Genomic DNA, 27,149 nt, shown 5'->3' on the forward strand with positions numbered 1-27,149 from the left:
CCTAAAGGGACATTATATTCAAAGAACCAAATACAGTGAAATGATTACATCCCTGGACCTGGATGAAATACCTTTAGATATACCCTTCACATACCTTTATACCTTTGTACATATACCTTTAGATAAAATCCCTGACCTGATTGGCATGCTGAACTTCTACAATTCAAATAGACAACTTCGGTCCTCCAACACTTTATCAAAACCATCATATGCAAAAGCAACTCCGGGGAATCACTATTTGCCCATGAAATATCAAAAATATGGAACAACCTTCTCTCTGACCTCAGACTACAAAACTCCACACCCTCCTTCAAAAGCCTACTTAAAACATACCTCTTCACCCACCATCTGTGCAACTGTAATTGACCCCCTGAAGCCTCATCCACTCACTGTTTCTTCACCCCATCTGTTCTGGACAACTCAAACAACATGCTCTAACTATAGCTATCCATGTGTGAGCAATAACCTATATATGAGTGTATATACATGTGTGTGTGCATATATATATATATATATATATATATATATATATATATATATATGTGTGTGTGTGTGCTCTTACATGTATATTTTCTTGAATGTATATATGGAAGCTTAAACATTTCTATACCCTTATTCAGTTGTGAAATATCTTGCAATGTTCTACCATGTTCTTATCCACTCTCATTGTATATTTTGTACACTTGTATTTTCAACTAAAAGGGGTAATATTCTCTTATTGTATACTAACTGCTGTAAAGTCTACAGTCCGTATACTACTATTCTGTAATGTCTTTTTTGTAAATTTTTCTTCTCTCTGTAAACTTATGGTGTTCTTCTCCCCAGAATTCTGCAGAAAATGGACACTTGTCCAGTCGGACTATCCTGGCAAACAGATGTTAAATAAATGTTAAATAAATAAGCTGTAAGATGAAAAAGGACGTCCTTGCAATAGAGGATAGATGGTGATCAAAGGAGAGGTTGTTGTCGACATAGTTTACGAAATCCTTGACTTTGGGAGCAATTTTCAGGGATGTATTGTCAATGTGATAATTACTAGGGAAATTATGCTTGTTGAAGGATACTATTATACATTTCTTAGCATTATATTTTCATCCATGGTTTTGGCACCATGTATTTGTTTGGGAAAGGTCCTCTTGGAGTATCTTAGTGTCCTCTGGGGAGTTTATGGTGGCACCAAGATTACAGTCATCTACAAACCTGATCAGCCATAAACCTTTAACATTTATTTTGTCACCCAAGAAGTAAATGCCAAAGAGGACTGTCCCAAGACTTGAACCCTGGGATACACCATTAGTGGTAGGTCATTTGGAGGAAGTAGAGGAGCCCCCACCCCCCCAATTTCTTGGCTCTGTTTGTAAGCCAATTTTCTATACAGTGAGTTACATAAGGATTAATATTTAGCTGGAATAATTTATCTACAATGCCTAAATATGGGATGGTGTTGAATGCCTTTGTAAGGTCTAGATATGTGGTGTATATTGATGTGCCCTCATTCATTGCTTTAGTAAGCTTCTTGAAGGAGACAATGTGGTTAAGAAGACAGAATCTACCCTTCACAAATCTGAGTTGGCTTTGGTCAAGAGTTTGTAGGTTACCCATGTCCTTATTTATTATTTTTACAGTGATCATTTCCATAGGCTTACAGATCGAGATGGTCAGACTTATTAGTGTATAATTTCCTGGGTGTCTTCTCTCCCCACCCTCATACAAGGGGATGACAGTTGCTGTCCTCCATTCATGGTACAAAGCCTGCATAGGGGCTGATTTTGAATAGTCTGTGTATATGTAGCAGTAATGGCTTGGAGCTGTCATAATATAGTGCTGTTGTGGTACTTTTTACTGACAGTCGGTGGGATGGAAAGATTAGTTACTATGAGTTAGAAGCAGGTCATCAGTAAACATAAAGCAGTTGCTACACTACCTTAGAAAATAGAGTCCTTGTAGGCTGGAAAAGGATGAGTCTTATGCAGGTTTATGCTTTAAAAATGTATGACTAGTCTGTCTTTGATGAGAGGAAATGTGGATAAGTCTATCACATTATTTAGCTTAAAGTTTCAATTCATACTGATGGGTTAAAAGAGATTAAAAACATAATTTAGTTTTAAGATATTAATGAACTTTTGGAATAGGGTTATTCTTTTAAAGGTAGATGCAGTTATTTGTAATTTTCTGATGTCCTGCTGTTAACTGTAACAGTGTTCTAGGATTGCTATACAATTTGAGAATATGATTATGCCAGATCATAACCCAGAAGGATTGTCATGTTTTGACATTAGAGGATATGTTTATGACTTTAATCGATCATATTGCATTGATGATCAGTATGATTAGCTTGTTATAGGCTAGGTGTATTGATTTGGGTGCCCAAATTAATTTTTTGAACTTAGAAATTATATTTTTGGAAGACTTTACGGGATAGAAGCTGAAAAGATGACTTAAAAAGAAATATGAATCTTAGCAGAATATTTAATTTAGTTATAACTACTTCTGATAAAAGAAAAAGGTTTAATTTACTTCACCTGTCAATATCACTTTGTATAGCTGACCAAATATAGGTTCCTAGGTAGATACTAGGCTATCTGCCCGAAGCATTTATAAGCCTAGCAAAAGTGTGTCGGCTTTCACCGCTCCATTGATTAATTAACTGATCCACTGTCAAGCAGGACCAATGAAGTGATCCCAGGGGTGTGTTGTCTCTTACCCCTCCACCCGTCAAGGTTTCTCTTGAAGAGTGTTAGTGAGGGGCTCTGCCTGATGTAATTCAGAATTTTGTTCCAAAGCATGGGGAGTCTCTGTGACATGAATCTATCCCTCCAGCATGTTCTATTTATTGTTGTGGTGAGGTTTAGTTCACTAGAGCATGTGGCTCGCAGTGACTTGGATTTATTTAGGTGGAGCATGTCCATCAATTCTGAGCTGGACAGGGCTTTGTAAGTCAGGCAGAGATCATCTCTGAATAAGCGATATGCCACTGAGTACAGCCGGAGTTTTTTTAGCTGGGCTGCATAGGACATATGTTTGAGACCAGTAATCCTCTTGGTGAGGTACTTTTGTGGTCTTTCCAGCTGTTGGAAGTGTCTTGTGAGGTACATTCCAAATGGGGCATTTTACTGTATGATAGGTCTAATCAGTGACGAGTAGAGGGGCACTATAACCTCTTTATTTCTAGATGCAAACCCTTTAGTAATTAGATGGGCCACAGAGAAGAATTTCCTAACTACTTTGGAAATATGATTGTAAAAGGAGAGATTACTATCTACCTGGGTCCCCAGATCTCTTATTACCTCTTCTGTATTAAGGGTGCTGCCACCTATGTGGTAATTTGTGGGTGTTTTGTTTTTCCAAAATGGGATGACTATGCATTTTTTGGCATTTAGCTTGAGGCCATGACTTTGACACCAGGTGTCAGTCTCAGTAAGGCCCTTTTGGAGGATGTCGTTGTCAGCTGGAGAGTCAATTATGGCTCCCAGTTTGCAGCCATCAGTGAACTTGGTTAGCCATAGTCCTCCTGTGTTTACCTGTACTTCTGAGAAGTATATGCCAAACAGTAGGGGTCCCAGGACTGAGCCTTGTGGGACACCACTTGTGACTGGTTTAGAGTCGGACCTGGAGCCTGCTATTCTTACCGTGTGAGTTCTGTCTGTAAGACAGTTGGCAACCCATCTCGTGATGTAGGGGTTAATGTTCAGGCTGGTGAGTTTTTCTGTAATACCTGACTAGGGAATGGTGTCAAAAGCCTTGGTGAGGTCAAGGTAGGCTGTGTGAACCACCTTTCCCTTGTCTATGGTCTTGGTGACTGTCTCAAAGAAGTCAACCAGGTTTAGTAGACATGATCTGCCCTTAACAAAGCCGAACTGGGTCGGGGTCAAGTATTTGGAGGTTCCCAATGTCTTTGTTAATGAGTTCCATGATGATGCGCTCCATAGCCTTGCAGACCAGGCTAGTCAGGCTTATGGGGCAATAGTTACTAGGGTCAGTTGTGGCCCCTCCTTTGTGGAGAGGAATTACCATTGCTGTTTGCCATTCTATGGGCATGTAGCCTGTGGAGAGGCTGAGTTTGAACAGTGTGTTTATGTGGGGGGTTAGTTCGTGCTGTAGTTCCTGCAAGACACAGCCTGGGATACCATCTGGTCCCATCGACGCTGTGTTTTTGTCTTTTGAAAGGGCTGTTTTCACCTGTGTGTCTGTGATTTTTGGGACACTACGCTTTTCCGGTATTGTTGTGGGCCCTTTTGGAGGTGAGAGGGGGGTGAAGTTTGCACTGAATCTATCTGCCATGATGTTGGCAATATCAGTAGGTTCAGTATATTTTGTGCTATTTTGCACTAGTTCAGTGCATATCTGCGAGTTGCCACATAGATTGTTAACATAGCTAAAGAAGGCTTTGTGGTTATCTTTTGGATCCTTGGCTATTTGTCTTTCAAAGTTAGCCTTGGAAGATTTCATGAGGGACCTCAGTTTCTTACTGATACTTTTCAGGGATGTCTTTCCTTCTTGGGATTTGCTTTTTTTCTGAACTAGTTTCCTCCATCTATTGCATAACCTGTTTATTTCAGGGGTCCACCAAACTGGTTTCCTTCTCTTAGAGGAGTGAGTCTTGGTTTTGCTAGGGATGGCACAATCCATGCATCATTGTAGGTGCTCATAGAGTGCATTTGTAAAGGTTTCTGCATCTTGGGCAGCATTATCCATTAGAGTGGGGGCTGTGAAACTTACCACCTCTGTCTTAAGTAAGGTGAAGTTTGCTTTAGAAAAGTTTTTTTACTGTGGTTTCCTTAGTTGGGGGTGATGGTGGGGTGTGGACATCCAGAGTGATTAGTTTATGGTCTGATCTAACCAGTGACAGGTTGGCCTCTGGTGTGGAACACCTGTCGCCCATGTTGGTGATGACCAGGTCCAATATGTTTTCACCTCTGGTAGGGGAGTTTACCAGCTGATCCAGGGCGTTTGAGTTGATGAATTCCAGGAAGGACTGAGCCTGGGAATTTGTACTCGAGTAGTTTTCCCAGTGAATGGTAGGGTAATTTAAATCACCCAGAAAGGTGGAGTGGTGGTCCTGGGTCATGGAGGGTGATCTGTAGCAGGCCACAATTTGCATTGCAAATATGCCCGATGTTAGTTGCACATGGATGGTCTCAGAGGTATCATGCTGTGCCACTAACCTGGAGGTGTAGGAATCCTTGATGAATATGGATACATCCCCTCCTTCTGTGTTTCGGTCCATGTTCTGTAGCCGAAACGTGTGGTATGAGTTGTAGCCCGGTAGTGCTGGGGTGCTCTCTGGAGCCTTGAACCAGGTTTTAGTTACTGCACAGATGTCGACGTTCTCCATACTGAGGAGTGCTTCAAGTGCGTGCATTTTGAGATTAAAACTTTCGGTGTTGAGTAGCATAACCCTCAGTTTTTTGTTAATTGTGCTGTTTATGGAGGTGGGTTTGACTTTTGAGCCTTGCCTAAAAAAGGCACTATAGGGGCAGCAAGAGCCTTGGCCAGTATTCGAAAGCCTAGGGGTGACAGGTGCAAGCCGTCTCTTGTGAAGCAACGCAGTTTGTCAAGCATGTCGTCCCAGGCTGACAGACACTGGATCCCCTTTGAATGACACCAGAAGCGTAGCCAATTGTTGAAATTGATCATTTTTTTTTCTTTATACTGAGGTATCATTTTTGGTGAGGGCAGGATGCTACTCAGGGTCAGGGTCATACCAGCCTGGGCTACATGATCAAAGAGCTCTTCCATGTCTCTTTTCATGTAGTCCCAGGAGGTACGTCTCAGGTCATTCACACCAACATGAACAATGACAGAGTCATATTTGTACTTGTTCTGGAGTGACCTGAGTGCTTATGTTATGTGGCGGATTCTAGCTCCCTACAGGCAGCTAACAGTAACCTTCTGCTTGTCCAGCCTAGTGAGTGGGACGTCAGTGTGCCTGACTATAGAATCACCTATTACTAATGTGTTAGGTATGTTATTTCACCTTAAGGGCTGTGATTATGCGGCACACTGATTTTGTATTTTATGTGTTGTCTGGTTTGTGACAGGAAGTGCAGGTTGTTTGGGTGTCTGCTTTGGAGGTCTCTGATTCTTTTCCAGGTTTTTATATGTATATATGTTTATATATGTAGCATTTTTATGAAACATCAATTATTGATCTTGGTCAAAATGAATTCCCTTATATTTCAAGGGTGAAGAAGTCTTAATTTCATGAAATGTCAAGTTTCTTAGCTGAGGAAAATTGAAGTTTAGAGGAAATACTGCAGCTTTAGAACTTCCTCAACTCTTACTTTATAACTAGCTAACTATGGCCCATGAAATTCTCATCCAACCAGAGAAAACCCTGCCCTTCAAAATCTACTACATCCATAATCCAGTAATAGGATTCTTCACTCTAGCAGTAAATCCCTAATAAATGTAACCAGAGCCAATAATGCTGCAGGAAACTCACTCTTCTCAAATTATATAGCTAAAATCTGGAACGTACTGCATATTAATATAACACTTACTACTACCATATTTCATTTAAAGAAAATATTAAAATCTCACTTATCTAAACATGGCTATGCACATGCATTACTCCTGGTTAGACTATTTTTTAGGCTGTTACTTTTTATCATTCAAAAAACATAAAATTGTATTTCAAACACTGTTGCTAAGGAATTAGCACTTGTAGGGATAATTCTACCTCTCTTTTTATAAAAAGTTTTTGCACATGACATCTATTGATTTTTAATCTATGAATGGGTTAACCCACTCTTGCTTTGACTCTGTAAAATTGTTTACTATACTCTTTCTTATGCATTTCTCTGGGATATACGATGTACCTGTATATTGTCAAGGTGTACACAGGATTTTATTATATGTTGAACTTGAGTGTGTAATTATGTACACTTTTATGTTTTATGTTGAGCTTTTTTCTCCACTGAAAAAGGGTTTGTGTCCAGTTGGACTTTCCCGGTAAACAAATATAAAACAAAATAAAATAAATGAAATAAAAATTTATGGAGATTTACCTTGGGATTCATTAAGACCTATCCTAAGTGTACACTTTGTGTACATCATTCTAAGTAAACAGACAACACAAACATGACTCATACCTTCTTTCTCCTAATTCCCTACTGATTTTCTTACAGCCTTAAATGTCAGGAAGGCTTCATAAAGGTTACCACAAAGTGCTGACTACATGTGCACTTTAGTGTAATCTTTCTGAGAGACTAGAAAGCACAAACAATGAAGTAGGGGTGTTCTTGACTACAGATCATATACACTTAGTGTACACCTCGTATAAGAATTAATGAATCTATAATTAGAAAATGCTGCCAACACTAATAACCTCAAACAGCTCTATTATACAATTTAAAAATCTGCTTAAGTCACACTTAGCAGACACCTGGCTATGTTCCTGTAACACTCCTAGATAGACGTTCATTAGTCTGTCTGCAAATTATTGTCCTGAAAAAATATGAAATCCTCGCTGTTAGTAGCAATAACATCTATAGGGAAATAGCCTACTGTATCAGTAAATTGTATTTTACTCATCATGATGTATAATGTGAATGCTTCAGCTAAAGAAAGGCATTCACCATGTATCTGTTTTTTTCTATCAAAGCAGTAATTTCCCATAAGTTTGTTAACCTCTGTTTAGTCTGTAATTGGCATTGTTGCTTCTTTCTTACATGTTTTATGAAACATTGTGCTTCCTTCTTATATGTCTGCAAAACACCAACGAAAAACACTGAAAAAGGACCTGTGTCAAGTCAGACTTCCTTGGTTAACAAGTGTAAAATAATAAACAATAATAAAATAATAATAAAAAATGTAGAAAAGTAATCGATAGTTTGAATAATTTTTGGTATGTCAGAATTACGAAGTATGAAGTAAATAGCATTGTCGTCTGCAAAAGCAGTAAAAAGTCACAGTATGGAGTTTTGGGTGATGCAAACATATTTTTGTGTCAACATCAGAAAGAGTGGCTCAATATATAGATTGAATAGATATGGAGACAGAGATCAGGCTTGCCTAGACCCATTGATAATGGGAACAGGTGTAGATGTAAATTTATTGACAGAGAGTTGTGTGTATACTTTACTGTATAGGCTTTGTACAGCTTTTGTAAAGGAAGTGGGAAGTTCAAATTATTTCATAACTGTAAATCCATCCATCCATAACCACTTTTCCCATTTTTGCACATGCGGTTGAGGTGTCAGTTCAACAGTGACAATCATCTAGAGCCAAGTTTCAAATTTAAATTGATAGGCTGAAAGGCTTTAGCTGTATCTATTGCTATAGTGAAGGTATCAAAGTTAAGCATGTTGGCGAAGAATTGCGTGATTTTGAATGTAAGAGTATGGTCAAAGGTTTGTCTAGATTTCCGAAAAACTGATTTGTAGGGGGCTAAGACTGAAGGAAGTACAGATTTTAATCTACTTTCAAAGACAGTGGCATATATTTTTAAGTCAATATTGCTAAGTGAAATTGGTCTGTAGTTTTCTGCATCGGTAGTTTCATGATTAGATTTAAGTATGACAATGGTTTTAGAGACACTTAAGCAAAAATCAGATATTCCTAGTGTTTTAATGGTATCAAATAGTTTTAATAAAATTGTTGAGATTTGGAGTGAAAATCATTCATAGAACCCAACAATGAACCTGTCTGGGCCAGGAGATTCGTCTTGTAAAAAGTTTTTAATTGTAGTTTGAATTTCTTGAAGGCTAAAGTGACTTCTAAGAAATTGATCTGTGTGGTGCTAAATGTATGGAAATAAAATGTGTTTAGACAGGAATGCAGTTCTTCCTCAATACTATTAACATTGTGCTGCCCATATTGCTGTGAATAAATGTCTGAAAAAAACTTGGATTATATCCATGGTGTTGATTATTGTTTGATCTTTAATTCTGACTGTTGTAATATGTGGGGGAGAGTTATTGATTCTAATTAGTCTTGCAAGGATCTTGGATGGGGATTGAGACCATTCAGAATATTTATGAAGACATCTTGTCTCATACCATGAGATTCTGGTAGTATAAAGAAGGTTAAGTTCTTTTCTTGTTTGGGAAATATCCCTAGCTAATGAAACTTTTGCTTGAATTGACTGTCTTGTTCTTAATTCAGTATGTTCATTAAGTAGAATAGTTTCTCTTTCTTTGTATGATTAGTTATAGAAGGATACCTTCCTTAATAGAATTCCTCTTAAATAAGCCTTTAGTGCTGCCCATTGTACATTAATAAGAATATCTGAATTTACACTTGAGTTGTTAAAATATTTTAGTAGGAAGGTTATTTCATCTTTAACATACTGTTTTTGAAGCAGGGTAGGGTTAAGGGTCCAGTTTTGGGTGTTTAGTTTATTGATCATTACAAGGGAGGTGTTAATATGTAGAATTAGTTTAGAATGGTTTGCGAAATATCTGGGTTCAGTATTAAAGGATATTTCTTAACACTAAATAAAATCACTTGTGGTGTGAGTTTTATGGCATGCTGAATAATATATTTATTTGGATTTAGGAGATGCTATTTTACAAAGTGTGTAAGGCTCAAATAGATCTCAAATAGGTCAAAGTCATAAATTAAGTCTAAAATAGCTAGGGAGGCATTTAAATTATTAGATTTTGAGTTTTAAGTTCTATCGTTGCTAGGGTTGACAACAGAATTCCAGTCACCACCAATAATATACAGATGTTTTATGAATTTTTTAATAGGTAATTTATTTCCATTATGAATTCATGTTGAGTATTGCAGTGGGAGTAAATGTTGAATAATAATATCGGATTTGTAAAGTTAGGGTTTTTACATGTAAAGCAGCACCATCTATGCTCGAGTTCATAATAACTGTCGAGGATACCGTGTCAAAATGAAGTTTTTAATTAACAAGGTTACCCTTTACTTTTTGTGTTGTCACCAACAGCTGATGCCACAGTGGTATGGCGGTAGCGTTACCTCACAGCAAGAGGTTCTTCCGTTCGATTCTCGGCTGGGCTTGGGAGTGCCTTCTCTGTGGAGTCTGCATGTCCTCCCCGCGGTTGGGTAGTGTTCAAAAGACATGCGTGCATAAATGGGCGTGCCTTCATTGAAGGTTGGGTGTCAAGCTGGCACCTCGGCGTTTCGTAAAAAAATCTACTGCCAATCATTAGCAGACGGGAGTTCTGCTGTGGCGACCCCTTACCGGGAAAAGCCGAAAGACAAACAACAACAACCAACAGCTATGATACATTTTGTCCATTTCTTATTTATTTGGTTTCATTGTTCCTTGGACAGATGTATTTTTTGTATAAGACTAATTGTGACCCTTGTTATCATTATACAGAATATAGTTGGAATGTATGTTTGTTATATATTACATGTTTAACCAGGAACCATGTGAACCAGTACATTATCTACTTTTTAAAATTATGCCAAGTGCACAGTTGAATCATATCTATATATTCTGTCATTTTTTCCTAGTGTCATCATTTTTTTACTACAAAGTCATCAGAAATATTGTTTTGGGTGAAAGATGAAACTTTTGTTTTAAACTCAGTATTCAGCCTGACTAATTATTAACATCACTGTAGGAGGTCCTGTTCACTTTGATATGTGTTGTGTACAGACAATACCCAGCAGTACTTTGTGTATGCCTAATGAATTCATCACTTGGGGCTGTACTGAAAGACCCTGCATGAGGTTAACACACATATGCTAATTGCTGCTACAGAAGAGATGGGGGCTGTCTAGACTGCTTCTGTAATATGTGTATGTGGTTTCATTCTTTTCCTGCACAATACTTCTGAATTTATATATTTCAAATTTCAGTTTTTTTTTTTGTTGGCTGAAGATTTTTTTAACATTTCCTTAACATTTTTAAATTTATCTGGATCTACCAACATCTCATATATGTGGTAATGTTTATTTTGTGTCATGTTAATGGTAAGCCCACTGGACACAACTGACACTTTTCAGGGGTGACCTCATGAGCATTATCTGTTTAAGGAACTTTGTCACAGAGACAAACAATAGGCAAATGAAGGAAACCCTTGACCACAGGAAGCAGCTCATTAACAGGTCATAAATATAATCCTCTGTGCTGTCAAATATGGTTTGCTGGGAGTATCAGCATAATTGTCAAGCCTTGCTACCCATGTCTTCCACAGTGGCCTTATATTGTGCATATCTCAGTCATCATCATATATTTGTAGGCAAGATATATCCAGTGACGTTTGCATGCAATTTTCTCTTTTACTGATTGGCTTCCTTTTTAGTATTCAGTATGTTCTCAGCTATACTGCCTGCTGTTCCAAACCCTAGTGATCACTTCTTTAGCTACTGATAAAATTAAATCAGTAGCACAACCTGACAAAAGAAAGAGTAACCCAATTAAGAAATTCAGAAGAAATGGGAAATAAATTTGATAGTCTTTTCAGGGTCAAATGTACACTTTGGAGTCATGTGATAGAGAAAGGATGAATTTCTGGGGTATCACTATGGAAAAGGGAAACGTTAATGAGGAGAGAAAAGATAAAAATTAAAGAACAGTATTCATTAAAACTGGGAACATGTAAAGTTAGGATGAATAAATTACTATAAAATTGCTTACATAATACTATGAGACACCTGTTTGGTTTTCATTTTTTCTCCTTATCATTATTGTATGTGATTACTGCTTAATTTCTGAGTTTAAAATATACCTTTACGTTTGTGTGCCACAGATGTGTGATGTCTATGTACGTATTTACTGTGCTTCATGTATGAGGGTACTTTTTCTGATGACTGAAATTTGTATTCAGTAAAGTTCCCTTGTTTACAAAATATATGCTGTCTACTCTTCTCCTCTCCTGTTCTCTTTGTCTGTTTTCATTAAAGCAAACAGAAAAATTGCTTAACTATTTCTGCTTGTTTACATTCAGTGTTCTATCGTCAAGAAAATCTGCACTTCTGACTGTTAAATAATAAGCTGTTCATTTTCATTTTGTTCTGCTTTTTGAACCCAATAAAATATTTTTATTATTGTTAGTTTATTGTTTGTATGCCTCATTACCAGATTTATTCTTGTGTACCTCCTCACTAGTTTTATTACAGTCACTATGTGACAAAGTAAAATCATTAATTCTCTGCTTTTGACAAGATGAATTGTCAGCCTGTATGTGTAAGGCAAATAAACTGGGAAATGAATATGGTAGAATAGAGGTGGCTTTCTATGGGGTCAGTATAGGAGTCACATTCAACCAGTAAGAAAGCGAGTTAATGAGAATCACACATGCAAAGAAGGTTTTAAACAAATGCCAAATACTTAGGGTAGTATCAGGGTTAGCAGAATGATCAAAACATGAATAAAATTGGCATAAGAATACACTGATGTCTTACTTCCCTTAAAAGGTGGTAAGTGCTTTTGTTCATTCTACACTCTTCATCAGACCTATTTACAGCCTGCCTGAACCAACACAGTCTTGTACTAGTGTATCATTATCACTACAAAAGACGCCAGCAGTTCACAAAAAGATATGAAAAGAAATGAAAAAAAAAACACAAGAAACAAAAAGCAAAAAACTGAAAAAAAAAACAATAGGAAATCAGCACTGGTTGCACATTCACCAGTGGGAATATTTGGCTGGAGTAGCCTATCTGGACCAGAGGACTGATAATGGCTACCCACAAAGGAACAATAGCAAAGAAAAACATGGAAACATAAACAACAATAAATACATAAAGGTAAAGTAAAGTAAAATCAAGTAAAATAATTTAAATATCACCAGCTTATATATATATATATATATATATATATATATATATATATATATATATATATATATACACCATGAACAGCATTTGAAAGGATAAATAGTGTATAGCATATTGGAGTATCTTAGATATAGGAAAGTCAGTCTGCTATCAAGGTCAACACCAAAATTTCATGCCATTGACACAAATAACAGATTGTCCCCAGAATATGTGACATATATAGTCATGGTGGTCATTTTCAAGGCACCAAGCCTCAGACTGTCGATAACCATCCAGCCTTGAGTGCATCTCACATTTTAAATCATGAGTAACATTGTTAGTGTCAGATATAGACTCGTGAGGGAAGGAAAGGTAGAGCTACATGCCTTTAGTATAGGAATGATCATGATAAGCCCCTCCTTCTAATAAAATCTCCAGAGGGAAGCATATATACAAGGTTCATAGGTTCATAGGTGTGTACTAGGCAAATGTCCCTGGGGCCTTTACAAGCCTAGCCATAGGATTACCCTAGCATAGTGCCACCCGACCTTAGTTCCTAGTGCCTCTGTCGAGTAGAGCCACTGGAGTTATCCCCGGGGTGAATTTTCTGTTTCCCATCCACTCATTAAGATTTATCTTGAAGAGGGTCAGCGGGGTGCTCTGCTTGACATGTATGGGAAGTCTGTTCCATAGCATGAGCAGTCTCTGGGTTATGAACCTGTTCCTCCAGCATGTTCTGTTGTTTGTGGTAATGAGGCTGAGGTCTCTGGAGCATGTGGTGCGGAGGGATTGGGTTTTCTTTAGATGTAGCATTCTAACAGAGCTGGGTCAGACATGGCTTTGTAAGACAAGCAGAGATCGCCTCTAAGTAGGCGATATGAGACAGAGAATAGACGGAGTATTTTGAGTGTGTCCATATAGGACAAGTATTTAAGGCCTAGGATCCTCTTTGAAAGGTACTTTTGTGGCCTCTCTAGTTGTTGCAGGTGTCTAGTGAGGCACATGCCAAATGGGGCACTGTACTTGATGACTGGCCTAATGAGGGAAGAGTAGAGGGAGACAATAACCTCTTTCTTCCTGGATGCAAAACCCTTAGTAATGAGATGTGCCACATAGAAGGACTTTCTGACCATAATGGCAACATGGTGATCAAAAGAGCGGTTGCTGTCAACCTGTGTTCCCAGATCTCTTATAACACCTTTCTGTGTTCAGTGGACTACCATCAATGTGGAAATTCATGGGAAATGGGTTTTTCCCAAAGGGGACGATGGCACATTTTTTGACATTGAGCTTAAGGCCATGGTTCTGACAGTCACTGGTCTCAGTGAGGCCAATCTGTAGGATGTCAACATCACTTGTGGAGTTAATAATAGCTCCTAACTTGCAATCGTCTGTAAACTTTGTCAGCCAGAGTCCCTTCATGTTGGCCTGGACTTCAGAGAAGTAGATACCAAGCAGGAGAGGATCCAGAACCGAACCCTGTGGGAGTCCACTCATAACTAGTTGGCAGTCTGACTTGGAGTCAGCTACTTTCACATGGTGGGTTCTATCTGTGTGCCAGTTTGCAACCCACCTAGTGATATAGGGGTTGATGCCAAGCTTAGTGAGCTTTTCTATGATTCCTGAGTGGGGAATGGTATCAAAAGCCTTGGCCAGATCAAGGTAGGCTGTATGAACCACCTTGCCTTCATCCACAGCTCTGATGACTGACTCAGAGAAGTCAACCAAGTTGAGCAGGCATGATCTACCCTTCATATAACCAAACTGTGTGGGATCCAGAGTTTGGAGATTCCCTCTATCCTTGTTTATTAGGTCCATGATGATATGTTCCATAGCTTTGCATATCAGACTCTTCAGGCTAATGGGGTGATAGTTCCCAGGGTCTATAGTCACTCCTCCTTTGTGGAGAGTGATGACTGTAACAATGCACCAATTGAAATGGACAAAGCCTGAGGTGAGGCTGTGATTGAACAGGGCACACAGGTGAGGTGCCAGTTCACTGTAGTTCATGTAGAACACAACCAGGGATATTGTCAGGTCCCAAAGAAGCTGTATTCTTGGCCTTGGACAGTGCTGTTTTAACCTGTGCGGCAGTAATACTGGGTGCCTGGCAATCTACTGGTATTGTGATTGGTCCTTTGGAGGGGAGGGGTAAAGTTGGCACTGAATCTGTTGTTCAGTATACTGGCAATATCTGTTGGCTGGTATAGGAAGTACCATTGTGCAGTAGCTCAGAGCAAATCTGGGTATTGCGGTGGAGATTCTTTACATAACTATAGAAGGCCTTGTGGTTGTCTTTACTATCTGCTGCAATTCTATTTTCATAGCTAGCTTTAGAGGATTTGATGAGGGATCTCAACTTTTTGTTGAGGCTGATAAGGGAGTTTTTCCCATCTTGGGACTTCACCTTATTCCACATCAGTTTCCTCCTTCTGTTGTAGAGTTTTGTTTATGGCAGGGGACCACCAGATTGGCTTCCTTTTTTTGGAGGAGAGCATCTTGGTTCTACTGGGCATGGCGAGATCCATGCATTTGTGTACTTGTTCGTACAGTGCATTGGTGTATGATTCTGCAGTCGTGCAACTATTCTCCATTTGCAAAGGTGCCGTGAAGTTAGCCAGCTCTATTTTTAGGAGCCCAAATTTAGCTTTGGAGAAGTTTTTCATGGTGGTTACCTTTGTGGGGGGGGGGGGTTGGATTTCCAAGGTGATTAGTTTGTGGTCAGATCTAACCAGGGAGGAACTGACTATTGTGAAAGAGCAATGGTCACCCATGTTAGCAATGACCAGGTCAGATGTTGCTACCTCTAGTGAGGGTAAGAACGAGCTGGTCCAGGGCACTGGAATTAATGAACTCCAGGAAATGTTGGGAAAGTGTACTGGCACATGAGTAGTTTACCCAGTTAATGGAGGGGCAGTTGAAGTCGCCTAATAAGAGAGTGTTAGGCTGGACCCTAATATTCTGCATGGTGCTTAGGAATGTGGAGTGCGAGTCTTAGGACATGGTTGGGGACCTGTAGCAGGCTACGACCTGAATTGCTGTCTTACCCAATGTTAGCTGCACATGAACTATCTCTGATGTGTTATGTTGTGCTACCAGTCTGGAAGTGTGTGCATCCTTTATGAATATGGAAACACCACTGCCTTTGGAGCTTAGGTCCAAGTTCTGGGATAGAAAGGTATGGAATGCGTTATACCTTGGTAGTGCAGGGGCGCTTTCTGCTGCCTTGAACCAGGTCTAGGTTACACCACAAATGTCGATGTTCTCCATTTTAAGGAGTGCTTTGAGCGAGTGCATTTTGAGATTTAGACTTCTAGCGTTGAGCAGCATGGCCCTCAGATTGCATTTGTTTGTAGCTGTTATGGTGGTAATTTGGTCTTTGAAACAAGGAATAGTAATGGGCCCTTGTGAAAAATGACATATAAGAGAGTAGAAATTAGAGGAATTATTCTCATACACTACCTGGAATTGTAGGAGACAATGCCTGAGATGCCACAATAAGTATGTATGTGGACCAAAAGTATGCCCTGGTCCACTTTATCAAAAACTGATGAGATCCAGAAAGACAATACATGCTGAAAAATGTTTTGAAGAAGGAATGAGGTTTAAGTAATTGAACAATTTCTGTAATATTGCCTTGATTATATGGTATATAACAATATATGTGCTGTATAATGGTTGTAAATGTGAAACAGTTAATATGATTTGATTACTTTATATAAATGTAAGTTTGTTGTGTTACAAGTGACAAGTCAGTAAATTGTTAAAAAAACATAGATATAATGCACTATGTAGGTATTCTTCTAATTGCAAAATTAAAAGAAAATTGTGTTGGACTTTGGCAGAAGGAAAAGAAAAACATGGCCAGATCATATTCTTCAACAGTAAGGGAACTCCAAGTAGCTAAGCAGTATGGACTGCACAACCTGCCAATCATCCTGAGAAGAATGGCTGGTTGATTTCTTACTTCAATGACCTCTTGAGACAAGTATGTTGACTTCTTTCATGAGATCTTTTGCCTGGGCCAGCTTGTCCTCTATTCAGTGTGAGTAATGCAATTCACAAAGCTCAAGATTGATTCAGGATTCCCTCAGCTTGGATTAGACCAGGCATGCACAGCCTGGGGACATGAACTCCATGGTGACCCAAAGAACCCTGTTGTAAGCTTCAACCAGCTTCTGCATTACCCTAACATTACCTTCCTGTCTACAAAAGCCACTGACTACATATTGACTGTAATTTTGAAGTCACTCAGAAACAACCATCCATCAGTGTCATCTCAATGGATACAAGGAAATCAATAAATTCCTGAATGAGCATCCTTATACTATTGGGTGTATGGCAGATCATAGGGTATTCACAATTTGCTCATTTATCCGGAATGAAGTCAAAGGAGATGGCAACTGCAGCTCTTTTTTTTTTTTTTTGGCTCAAAGCTTGTACAGTGAAATGTCTTTATCTCATCCCCACCCTGCCTTGCTCTATGGCTATGGTTCTGTAGAATGGAAAGTCCTATGGTGGAGTTATTACTGATGCTCTGATTGGAGCACATAGATCATCTAACCAGGTTTCTACTATAAGTGCCAGGTCAGTTTATTGCAGTAAGTCTGGTAAGATATCCAGTTTATTGTACACAGACTTGACATTAGAGTACAGGACACTAACCTAGGCTGCAAGAGTGGAGGTTTCACCGAACTGTCCCAGGTATACACAGGGAACCACAGGTACTTCACACAGAACTGAGATAGATCTTAATCTGAATTATTTTACCCCAAGGTGGATACTAAAGCATACTGACATCACATTCTCTGGATTACCCATGGGGGGAGAAATTATGGTTATGTCTGTGTATATTCCATAGGCTGAGCTCCACACGTCTCAAAGGTAGCAGTTTGGAGTTGCTTAGACTCAAATTGATAAAAAAATATGCAGATTCATAGACCCAGTCCATGGGCCATAATAACTTTAAAGACAGCAACCACCGCATGATTTAGGAAACCTACAACATGCACGGAATAGCCAGCAGTAACCACAGTAGATCTACATAACAACTCAGCACTGCTGCAGTCCAAAAACTCAACCATCAAGTAAGGTGCAGCAAAAGTTTTATTTAAACCAAAACCTCAGGTGGAAAAAGAGCAGACAATAGATTGAAATGGTATACTGGATTCAAAGCACAATTTTATTTATTATTTTTATTTTTCTATTTTACATTTGTTAACTGGGAAAATCCAGCTGGACCAGATCCATTTTTAGTGGATGCCTAGGGAGAAAAGCTCCACAATTAACATATAGTAAGTAGTTAAGGCAATGAGAAATACACAGAATGAAAAGACAGCAGATTTCTTACAAGCAGAGACATTCAAAATTAGCTATCTATAGTTCACTAGCATTGCAGAAGTGAGATATTCCCCAGGATTCAAGAAGCTCGGCGCAAGGACGGTTTTAGCCTTGCGCCGAGCGCCCTCACTATAGATGGCGCAGCAGCACCACATGTATGTATGAGGGTGCACCGCCACACCCTCGACGTGCACAGGAAACATGTGCAAGTGCAGGGGGCATGTACAAGTGCTCTACGGAGGCGTAAACATGCCTCGACAGTTGCAAAACCTATTATGCCGACTAGTAGAGCCCGCCCTAATAGTAAGTCAGTAATTCAGTGTCCGTGGATACCAAAATGTATGCTAAGCATACAAGAGTATCCACGAACAGTGAAATAAAATCAAAGTAGTAAACACACAAGCACATAGTGGAATGTCAAGCCCTGTCCCTAGAACTTTCACAATTAGATTCCCCGTGTCCCTATTATACATTTGAATTGCTGCAAAATCAAAGGTGTAAGCAAAGTGCAGCATGTTTGCACGTTGCTGCACTCCGCCAAGCATAGCTTACACATCAAATTCATTCAAATAGAGAAAAACATGCAGAATCAACGTAAATGTCAATAGTGTAGTGTATAGAGCCTCCGCCTAATGAACAGGCATTCAAGGTTCAAGCCCAACAATAGAACATATAATTTTCCATGTGGAATGAATGTCGTTTTGCTGTACAACCGACATAAGAGTATCACATGAGATATTTAATTTAAATATCATTCAAGTAAAGTGGCACTGTCATAATGAATAAGGCACTAGTAAGCAGGTGTAAGCACAAATAAGCAGCAGTAATCACATATAAGTACCAGTAAGCAAGTCCGAGTGCGCTTGCGCGGGTCTAAGCAGTGCCCAGCATAGGAAATGTATATAAGTATGTACAGATATATAATATATATACATATATATATATATATATATATATATATATATATATATATATATATATATATATATATATATATCTATGAAGAAAGAATGACGTAACAATAAAGCATACAAAAGGAATGAGAAGGGAATCAACAGCAACCCCAGTATTATATAGCGCTGTCAGCATATGTCATATCAAGCTGGGCAGGAGTGAGCAAAGCACTGCTACTCACACCACAGGCAGGATATTACCAGTGGGAGTAACATTGTTGATCTGCTAAGTCTACTTTACACACAGAGGGTAGTCCCTGGTGGGACTACCCAAAAATTGATAGACTATTTGGCCATCTGACCATTACACAAGCAAGGGCAGGTTTGTTCAAGGACTAAATGGTGGGAGACCCTGAGAATACATGGGTTGGGACAACATACTTGTAGGGACCCTAACGCTTGGGTGAGGGCAATGTGTGGAGGTGTGTCATGGCTGCGATAACAAGTGGACAATGGATGGTATGCATGTATGTTGAACATGGGTGGGGTGGAGGAACTATGGGTATGAAATTATGGAGCCAGGCATGCCAGGGTTGGATGGGCTGGTTCTAATTAAACCGCCCCATGGAGGTCAGTGAGTTTGTTATAAGTATATAGGCATACACACATGCAGACATCTGTTGTTACCTCACAGCAAGAGGTTCTCCCATTCGATTCTCGGCTGGGCTTGGGAGTGCCTTCTGTGTGGAGTCGGCATGTCCTCCCCGCGGTTGGGTAGCGTTCAAAAGACATGCGTGCGTAAATGGGTGTACCTTCGTTGAAGGTTGGGCGTCGAGCTGGCAACTTGGCATTTCGTAAAAATCTACTGCCAATCATTAGCGGACCGTAGTTCTGCTGTGGCGACCCCTTACTGGGAAAAGCCGAAAGACAAACAACAACAACAACATGCAGACATCAATATGTAGCAGTACATTCTCTGTAACACATTCATTCCATTTGCAGACAAAAAAAACATGAATATGGCCTTACAAACCTCGACAGTAGATAGAATAATAGGTTGTGCATAAGAGGGAAGGGACAAAACTGCTAAAACGCAGAAGTGTGTACAATGTTCGAAGTCAGTGCTGTGCTGAAAAAAATCAAATGTGAGGACTTTCCCACACATGGAATCATTCCTGTGATCTGCCTGCTACGGCAATGCCAATTACTAAACCGGTCTATTTGTAAAAGAAATATGCCGAACACGTACATAATTAGGCTCTCATGTGTAACGTGTGCATTATCACATAGTCATACTTATTAATTTATTGTAGTGTCATGTTAACGGGAGTAAGGATGTATAGGGTTGCCACCTTTTCGAATGCCCAAAGTGGGACATCTTTTGTACAAACATCAGATTTTGCAGGCCAAAACATACTCATGGCCATCACAAAGGACAGAACTTCACTTTTTTGCCTAAATAAAAGCCTATTCTTGTAGCATTTTAGTTGCTTATTCTGTTTCTTATAACATTTAGCTGTTTCAGATACAGAATAACTGTTTTATGCAACTATCACATAAAATATAGGAAATACTTTTGTCCTAAAATCTCAGAACATTTGCCATTTTACAATTTATTTGCAGGACAAAACTGCCCAAAGAGGGACTGTCCCTCGCAAAGTGGGACAGGTGGTAACCCTAAGGATTTAATGAAGTATAGAGTCTAATCTTGACATAAACACATGCGTGTCCCATGTGGGACAACCCAAACATTGCGAATAGTATTCTTTTGGTCGCTCATGTCACCAATGTTTGTGGACTAAAGGTTTGAGAGTTCTGAGGATACGTGGAATGAGTCAACCGATGGGATGGGTGTATAGGAGTAGGGAGTGGCCAATGTGTAGTGGTGTGGATACACCATGAATCCAACTGAAGAATGGATGACTGCAGTGTTAGGGAGGCTTTGGGGTGTATGTTTGGGGAACCAGGAGCCATGGGTATATGGGTATATATGCAAATGAAGCAGCACAGCAATAGTGTCTTGTTAGAGCAGCTGCCTAACGAGCAGACATTCCCATACTGAATCCCACTGCATCACATACCATTTACCATCGGTAATCTGTACATGAAAATATTGCGACATCTGTCCGCTGTCTAACCTGCAAAATAACAATTTAAAGTTAACTGAAGCAAAGTGTCAGTGTCATAATGAATAATGCACTAGTAAGCAGGTTTAATATATATAAACACCAGTAAGCATGTGTAAGTGCGTTTGCACAGGGTATGCATTGCTTTACACACACACACACACACACACACACACATATATATATATATATATATATATATATATATATATATATATATATATGTTGTTTGTCTTTTGGCTTTTCCCGGTTAGGGGTCGCCACAGCGAAACTCTGGTCCGCTAATGAATGGCAGTTGTTTTTTATGGTGTCGAGTTGCCAGCCCGACGTCCAACCTTCAACAAAGGCACGCCCATTCCAAGCATGTCTTTTGAACACCAACTCGACTGCGGGGAGGACATGCAGACTCCACTCAGAAGGCACTCCCAAGCCGAGAATCGAACGGGAGAACCTCTTGCTGTGAGGCAACAATGCTACTGCTGCATCACCGCGGAAGTACTAGTATATATTTATATATATATATATATATATATATATATATATATATATATATATATATAAGTGAACAAACAAACCCAAGGCCGATGTAAAAATAGAGAAACAAGTAATCCCAGCAAAACAGAAACAGCTCAAAGTATGTTTAAGTCTTTTATGTTCTCTTCAAGATTCACCAAAAATAAAGCACTTCAAGATTCTCCAAAGAATAAGGCACTTCTGCTGATAAAACCACAAGCATTTAATCAAGAAACGTAAGTGCTTTCACAGATTACAAATTCTGCTTCTTCAGACGTACTGCATCTTGGGTAAACTAACCTTTTATACCAAATTTAAAATTTAAAGACATATTAACACATTGAGTCAAGCTCTATATTAAATATATAAGCATATGAAAAACAAATACTATGTAATTACTGCATAACACTGTTTCATAAAAAGTAAAAATACACACAAATGTTATTACAATCTTAAATTTCAAAAATAACAAAAAAATTCTAATGCTGCAATGCCTAAAACTAGTAAAGGCAGCAAGTAAAAAACACTCTAACACTTATGTAAAAATAATTATCTAATGGATCTCGCTTTAAGTGCAGGTTTTAGAGGGACTGTGTCATTCAGCCCTCTACCTCTATGTGCTGCCAAGCGCAGAATCCACTTCATCTCAGCTACTTCAGTAAGGTTTACCTTGTCTCCTCCCCTCATACTTTCTTCTTGAACATGCAAAACTTGAAACAAGAAAGTGTGTTCAGAACCATAGTGTATTATATGCCTAGCTATGGCACTGCTGCCATCGCCCCTTGAATAACAATACATCTGATCCCTGATGTGTTCCCTTAAAGTCCTGTTTGTCTTTCCAACATAAAAATGAAAACAAAATTTACAGTACGCAACATAGACCACATTTTTGGTCATGCATGTTGATTTGCAAAGAACTTCCCAGAGTCTTCCTGTATCAGGATGCCTGAAAAACCTGGATTCATCAATGAAGCCACATTGGGCACATTAATTACATTTAGTTGTGCCATAATTCATAACTTCTTGGGAGGCTTTACCTATAAGTTTAGGGAAACAAAGTTGTTGTTTTAAGGTCCTTTTATTACTAAAAGAATACACAGGACAATTACCTATTAAAGTTTTTATTTTGTCATCTATTAGCAGTATATTCCAATTGTCCTGTATTATTTTTTGTATTATGGGAGTATTCTTACTGTACGGCAGTATTATAGGAAGTTTACGGTCCACTATGGGTCTATTCTCATCTCTGGTTTCACTTTTAGAAAAATAAGGCTTACCTTTCGTACTTCTAAAGGTACGCACTATAGAATCTACACTATTTATCTCATTTGTTCTATAGCCCCTCCTTCCTAAGCCTTGTTTAAGGAACGTCAACTCAGTTGCCAACCTGTTTTCATCACAACATAATCTTGAAGTTCTTAATGCTTGTCCTTTTATTATGTTGTCGAATACAAACGGTGCATGCATACTCTCTCTATGGAGGTATGAAGGTCTATAACAGGGTTTACGATAGATTCGAGTAGAAAACCATCTTTAGTTTTAAAAATATTAACATCCAAAAATTTACACTAGTCAGTGAATACTCCATGGTAAATTTTAAAAACCCATCCAATTCATTGACATATTGGACAAAGGATTCCAAACTAGAGCTAGACCCTTCCCAAAAAAGGAATAGGTCATCCACAAAACGTCTAAAAAAGACGACTTGTGGATTAGATAAAATCACTTCTGTCTCCCATGCCACCATCACCAAGTTTGCATACGAATTGGCGCAGCTAGTGCCCATTGCCACACCACATGTTTGCCTATAGTATTTATCCATAAACAGAAAAACATTGTTTTCTAGTACTGTTTCTAACAACAAAATTATTAAATCTACTTTAGTCAGAGGCAAGAAGTCCATCAGTACCTTTTTAACCATTTCAAGACCCTTGTCATTAGGGATGCAAGTGAAAAGGGATACTACGTCCATGGTTGCTAAAATAATGCCTTGTTTATTGGTGCAAGTCTCAACAAATTCATAAGTGTCCTGCAGAAACTGAGCAGTATCTTTAAGTACATACTTATAATGTTGTAATACTTGTTTTAATTCTGCATCCAAAAACACTGAAATGGGCTCAGTAAGCCATCCTGATCCTGCCACTATGGGTCTGAATTTGGGATGGAACATGTCTTTATGGACCTTAGGAAGTCCATTAAAGCTAGGTATAACTCTACCAAAAAGAATTTATACATGTCTGAGCTAAAAAGCCCCGACATAAGACAGTCTTGTAGCATGGAATACACTCGCTGTATCAATGTAGAGATGTCCTGCTGACAAATTGATTCATAACTGTTTGAATTTAACATGTGTTGTAATGATTCTATATAGTATTGCCTGTCCATGACTACTACTGGACCCCCATTATCTGCAGGGCGAACAATAATATCACCATTTTTCTTCAAATTGGATAAGGCTATTTTTTCATCTGCATTTAAATTATCTTGCAAACACATATTAAAGTTATTATAACCATCATATAAATCATTCTCTACAGCTTTTACAAAGACTTCTATAGTTGAAGGCAAATGGGGATTATAGCAACTTTTCTTTTTAAAAGTGGCACTTTCATTACTTATAGTATCAGTAAACTGTAATTTCAAAGTCACATTACGTGCAAAAAGTCTTATAGCAAGTAACGCTTCAGTAATGTCCATGGAACAAGAGGGCACAAAGCTCATGCCTCTTTCTAAAACTTTATATTCATTTTCAGTCAACTTGACTCAGGAAATATTCCATACCAAAGTCATTATGTCCATACTTTTTTCCTGACTACCTCTTGTTGTTGCTGTGTATGTTCTTTCCGTTTGACACTTCTCTGTTCGTCTTGGTCCATCGACCTTTTCCTTCCTCCCTTTATGGGGAGAGGAAAAATAGGAAAAAAGTTTTTTTGAGTGTCTTGCTCTTCTGTTTGTCCACTTTCTAATTGAATTTTGCGTCTGACAGCTGTACTTGTGGCTAACACAACACCACTAGTGTTAGGCAAATTCTCAGACACATTCTCTGCTGGTGTAAAATAAATGGACGTAGCTAAACTGGGGGAAATTATATTTTGTGCCCCTCCCCCCGACCTGATTTGTTCCAATGACAGAATCTTGAACTGCAGAGGCTCCTGCCTCTAAAGGTGATGACAAATTAACAACATGGCCATTTTCATCATTTTCTACATGTAGTGAGGCTTGAGCTACTTCCTCTCTAGCCGAGTTATCTTCTATGGTTCTCATCTGTTGTCTAACTGTTCGTTTTCTTTCAAACTGTGATTTTTGTAAGGCCTGTTCATGGTTAACAGGACGTTGTCCATTAGCATTAGAGTTTATAACTGCTTTAGGCCAAGCAAACACATGATTCTTTGCAAAATCTGTTTTATCACGAAGTAACTTCTTTTTCTTCTGTTTTAACAAATTGTCTTTATATCTTTCTACTTTCTCTATAACATCATTAATGAATATGTCAGCATTATCACTGCCTTGCAACTCACTCAGTCTATGCTGTTGTTTGTAAATTGTACTTCTTAAATCATCTTCAATAGGCAGAAAAAAGTCTAAATGTAACTTCAAATAATCATTACTTGCCTTAAGGTTTATTTGTTGCCATCTTGCTAACAAATCTGGATACAAATTCCCATAAGTTGGCATGTTAAGTATCCTGAGTCCTCTTGGTATCACTTTATGCTGCAAACTGGCTTCTAAATAAAAACGCTGACATTGAAGCTGTTTTAAACGATAAATGTTGTCTTCAAGTTCTTTCTTCACCATTTTTATTTTCCTTTGCACTTCTAAGTTAGTGACTTCTTCTGGGCAAAAAGTATCATCATCTACAACCAGAAGCGGATTTTCATTTTCAGTAAGAATTCCTTTAAGGCGATTAAACAAGGATGCCACTGGTACAAATTCAGTTCTTTGTGGAGCTGTTTCTTCCATGTCCCAAACACAAAAGTGAACAAACAAACCCAAGGCCGATGTAAAAATAGAGAAACAAGTAATCCCAGCAAAACAGAAACAGCTCAAAGTATGTTTAAGTCTTTTATGTTCTCTTCAAGATTCACCAAAAATAAAGCACTTCAAGATTCTCCAGAGAATAAGGCACTTCTGCTGATAAAACCACAAGCATTTAATCAAGAAACGTAAGCGCTTTCACAGATTACAAACTCTGCTTCTTCAGACGTACTGCATCTTGGGTAAACTAACCTTTTATACCAAATTTAAAATTTAAAGACATATTAACACATTGAGTCAAGCTCTATGTATTAAATATATAAGCATATGAAAAACAAATACTATAAAATTACTGCATAAAACTGTTTCATAAAAAGTAAAAATACACACAAATGTTATTACAATCTTAAATTGCAAAAAATAACAAAAATAGTTCTAATGCTGCAATGCCTAAAACTGGTAAAGGCAGCAAGTAAAAACACTCTACCACTTATATAAAAATAATTATCTAATGGATCTCGCTTTAAGTGCAGGTTATAGAGGGACTGTGTCATTCAGCCCTCTACCTCTATGTGCTGCCAAGCGCAGAATCCACTTCATCTCAGCTACATCAGTAAGGTTTACCTTGTCTCCTCCCCTCATACTTTCTTCTTGAACATGCAAAACTTGAAACAAGAAAGTGTGTTCAGAACCATAGTGTATTATATGCCTAGCTATGGCACTGCTGCCATCGCCCCTTGAATAACAATACATCTGATCCCTGATGTGTTCCCTTAAAGTCCTGTTTGTCTTTCCAACATAAAAATGAAAACAAATGAAATGTCTTTAAATTTTAAATTTGGTATAAAAGGTTAGTTTACCCAAGATGCAGTACGTCTGAAGAAGCAGAATTTGTAATCTGTGAAAGCGCTTACGTTTCTTGATTAAATGCTTGTGGTTTTATCAGCAGAAGTGCCTTATTCTTTGGAGAATCTTGAATTGCTTTATTTTTGGTGAATCTTGAACAGAACATAAAAGACTTAAACATACTTTGAGCTGTTTCTGTTTTGCTGGGATTACTTGTTTCTCTATTTTTACATCGGCCTTAGGTTTGTTTGTTCACTTCTGTGTTTGGGACATGGAAGAAACAGCTCCACAAAGAATTGAATTTGTACCAGTGGCATCCTTGTTTAATCGCCTTAAAGGAATTCTTACTGAAAATGAAAATCCGCTCCTGGTTGTAGATGATGATAGTTTTTGCCCAGAAGAAGTCACTAACTTAGAAGTGCAAAGGAAAATAAAAATGGTGAAGAAAGAACTTGAAGACAACATTTATCATTTAAACCGGCTTCAATGTCAGCGTTTTCATTTAGAAGCCAGTTTGCAGCATAAAGTGATACAAAGAGGACTCAGGATCCTTAACATGCCAACGTATGGGAATTTGTATCCAGATTTGTTAGCAAGATGGCAACAAATAAACCTTAAGGCAAGTAATGATTATTTGAAGTTACTTTTAGACTTTTTTCTGCCTATTGAAGATGATTTAAGAAGTACAATTTACAAACAACAGCATAGACTGAATGAGTTGCAAGGCAGTGATAATGCTGACATCTTCATTAATGATGTTATAGAGAAA

At 38.4% G+C, this 27,149-nt stretch overlaps 1 protein-coding gene across 1 annotated transcript in view; it reads left to right on the forward strand.

Moving 5' to 3' along the window:
- Window positions 1-27,149, forward strand: part of ZDHHC2 (zinc finger DHHC-type palmitoyltransferase 2) — a 1,463,314-nt gene that overhangs the window by 752,841 nt on the left and 683,324 nt on the right. Inside the window, 2 exon segments of the mRNA XM_044062506.1 lie at window positions 5,497-5,520; window positions 10,462-10,475. Coding sequence (XP_043918441.1) covers window positions 5,497-5,520; window positions 10,462-10,475 — 38 coding nt within the window.

Source organism: Protopterus annectens, chromosome 2.part1 (genome assembly GCF_019279795.1).
Source record: "Protopterus annectens isolate FY-2018-M chromosome 2.part1, PAN1.0, whole genome shotgun sequence".
NCBI classification, from domain to species: Eukaryota; Metazoa; Chordata; order Ceratodontiformes; family Protopteridae; genus Protopterus; species Protopterus annectens.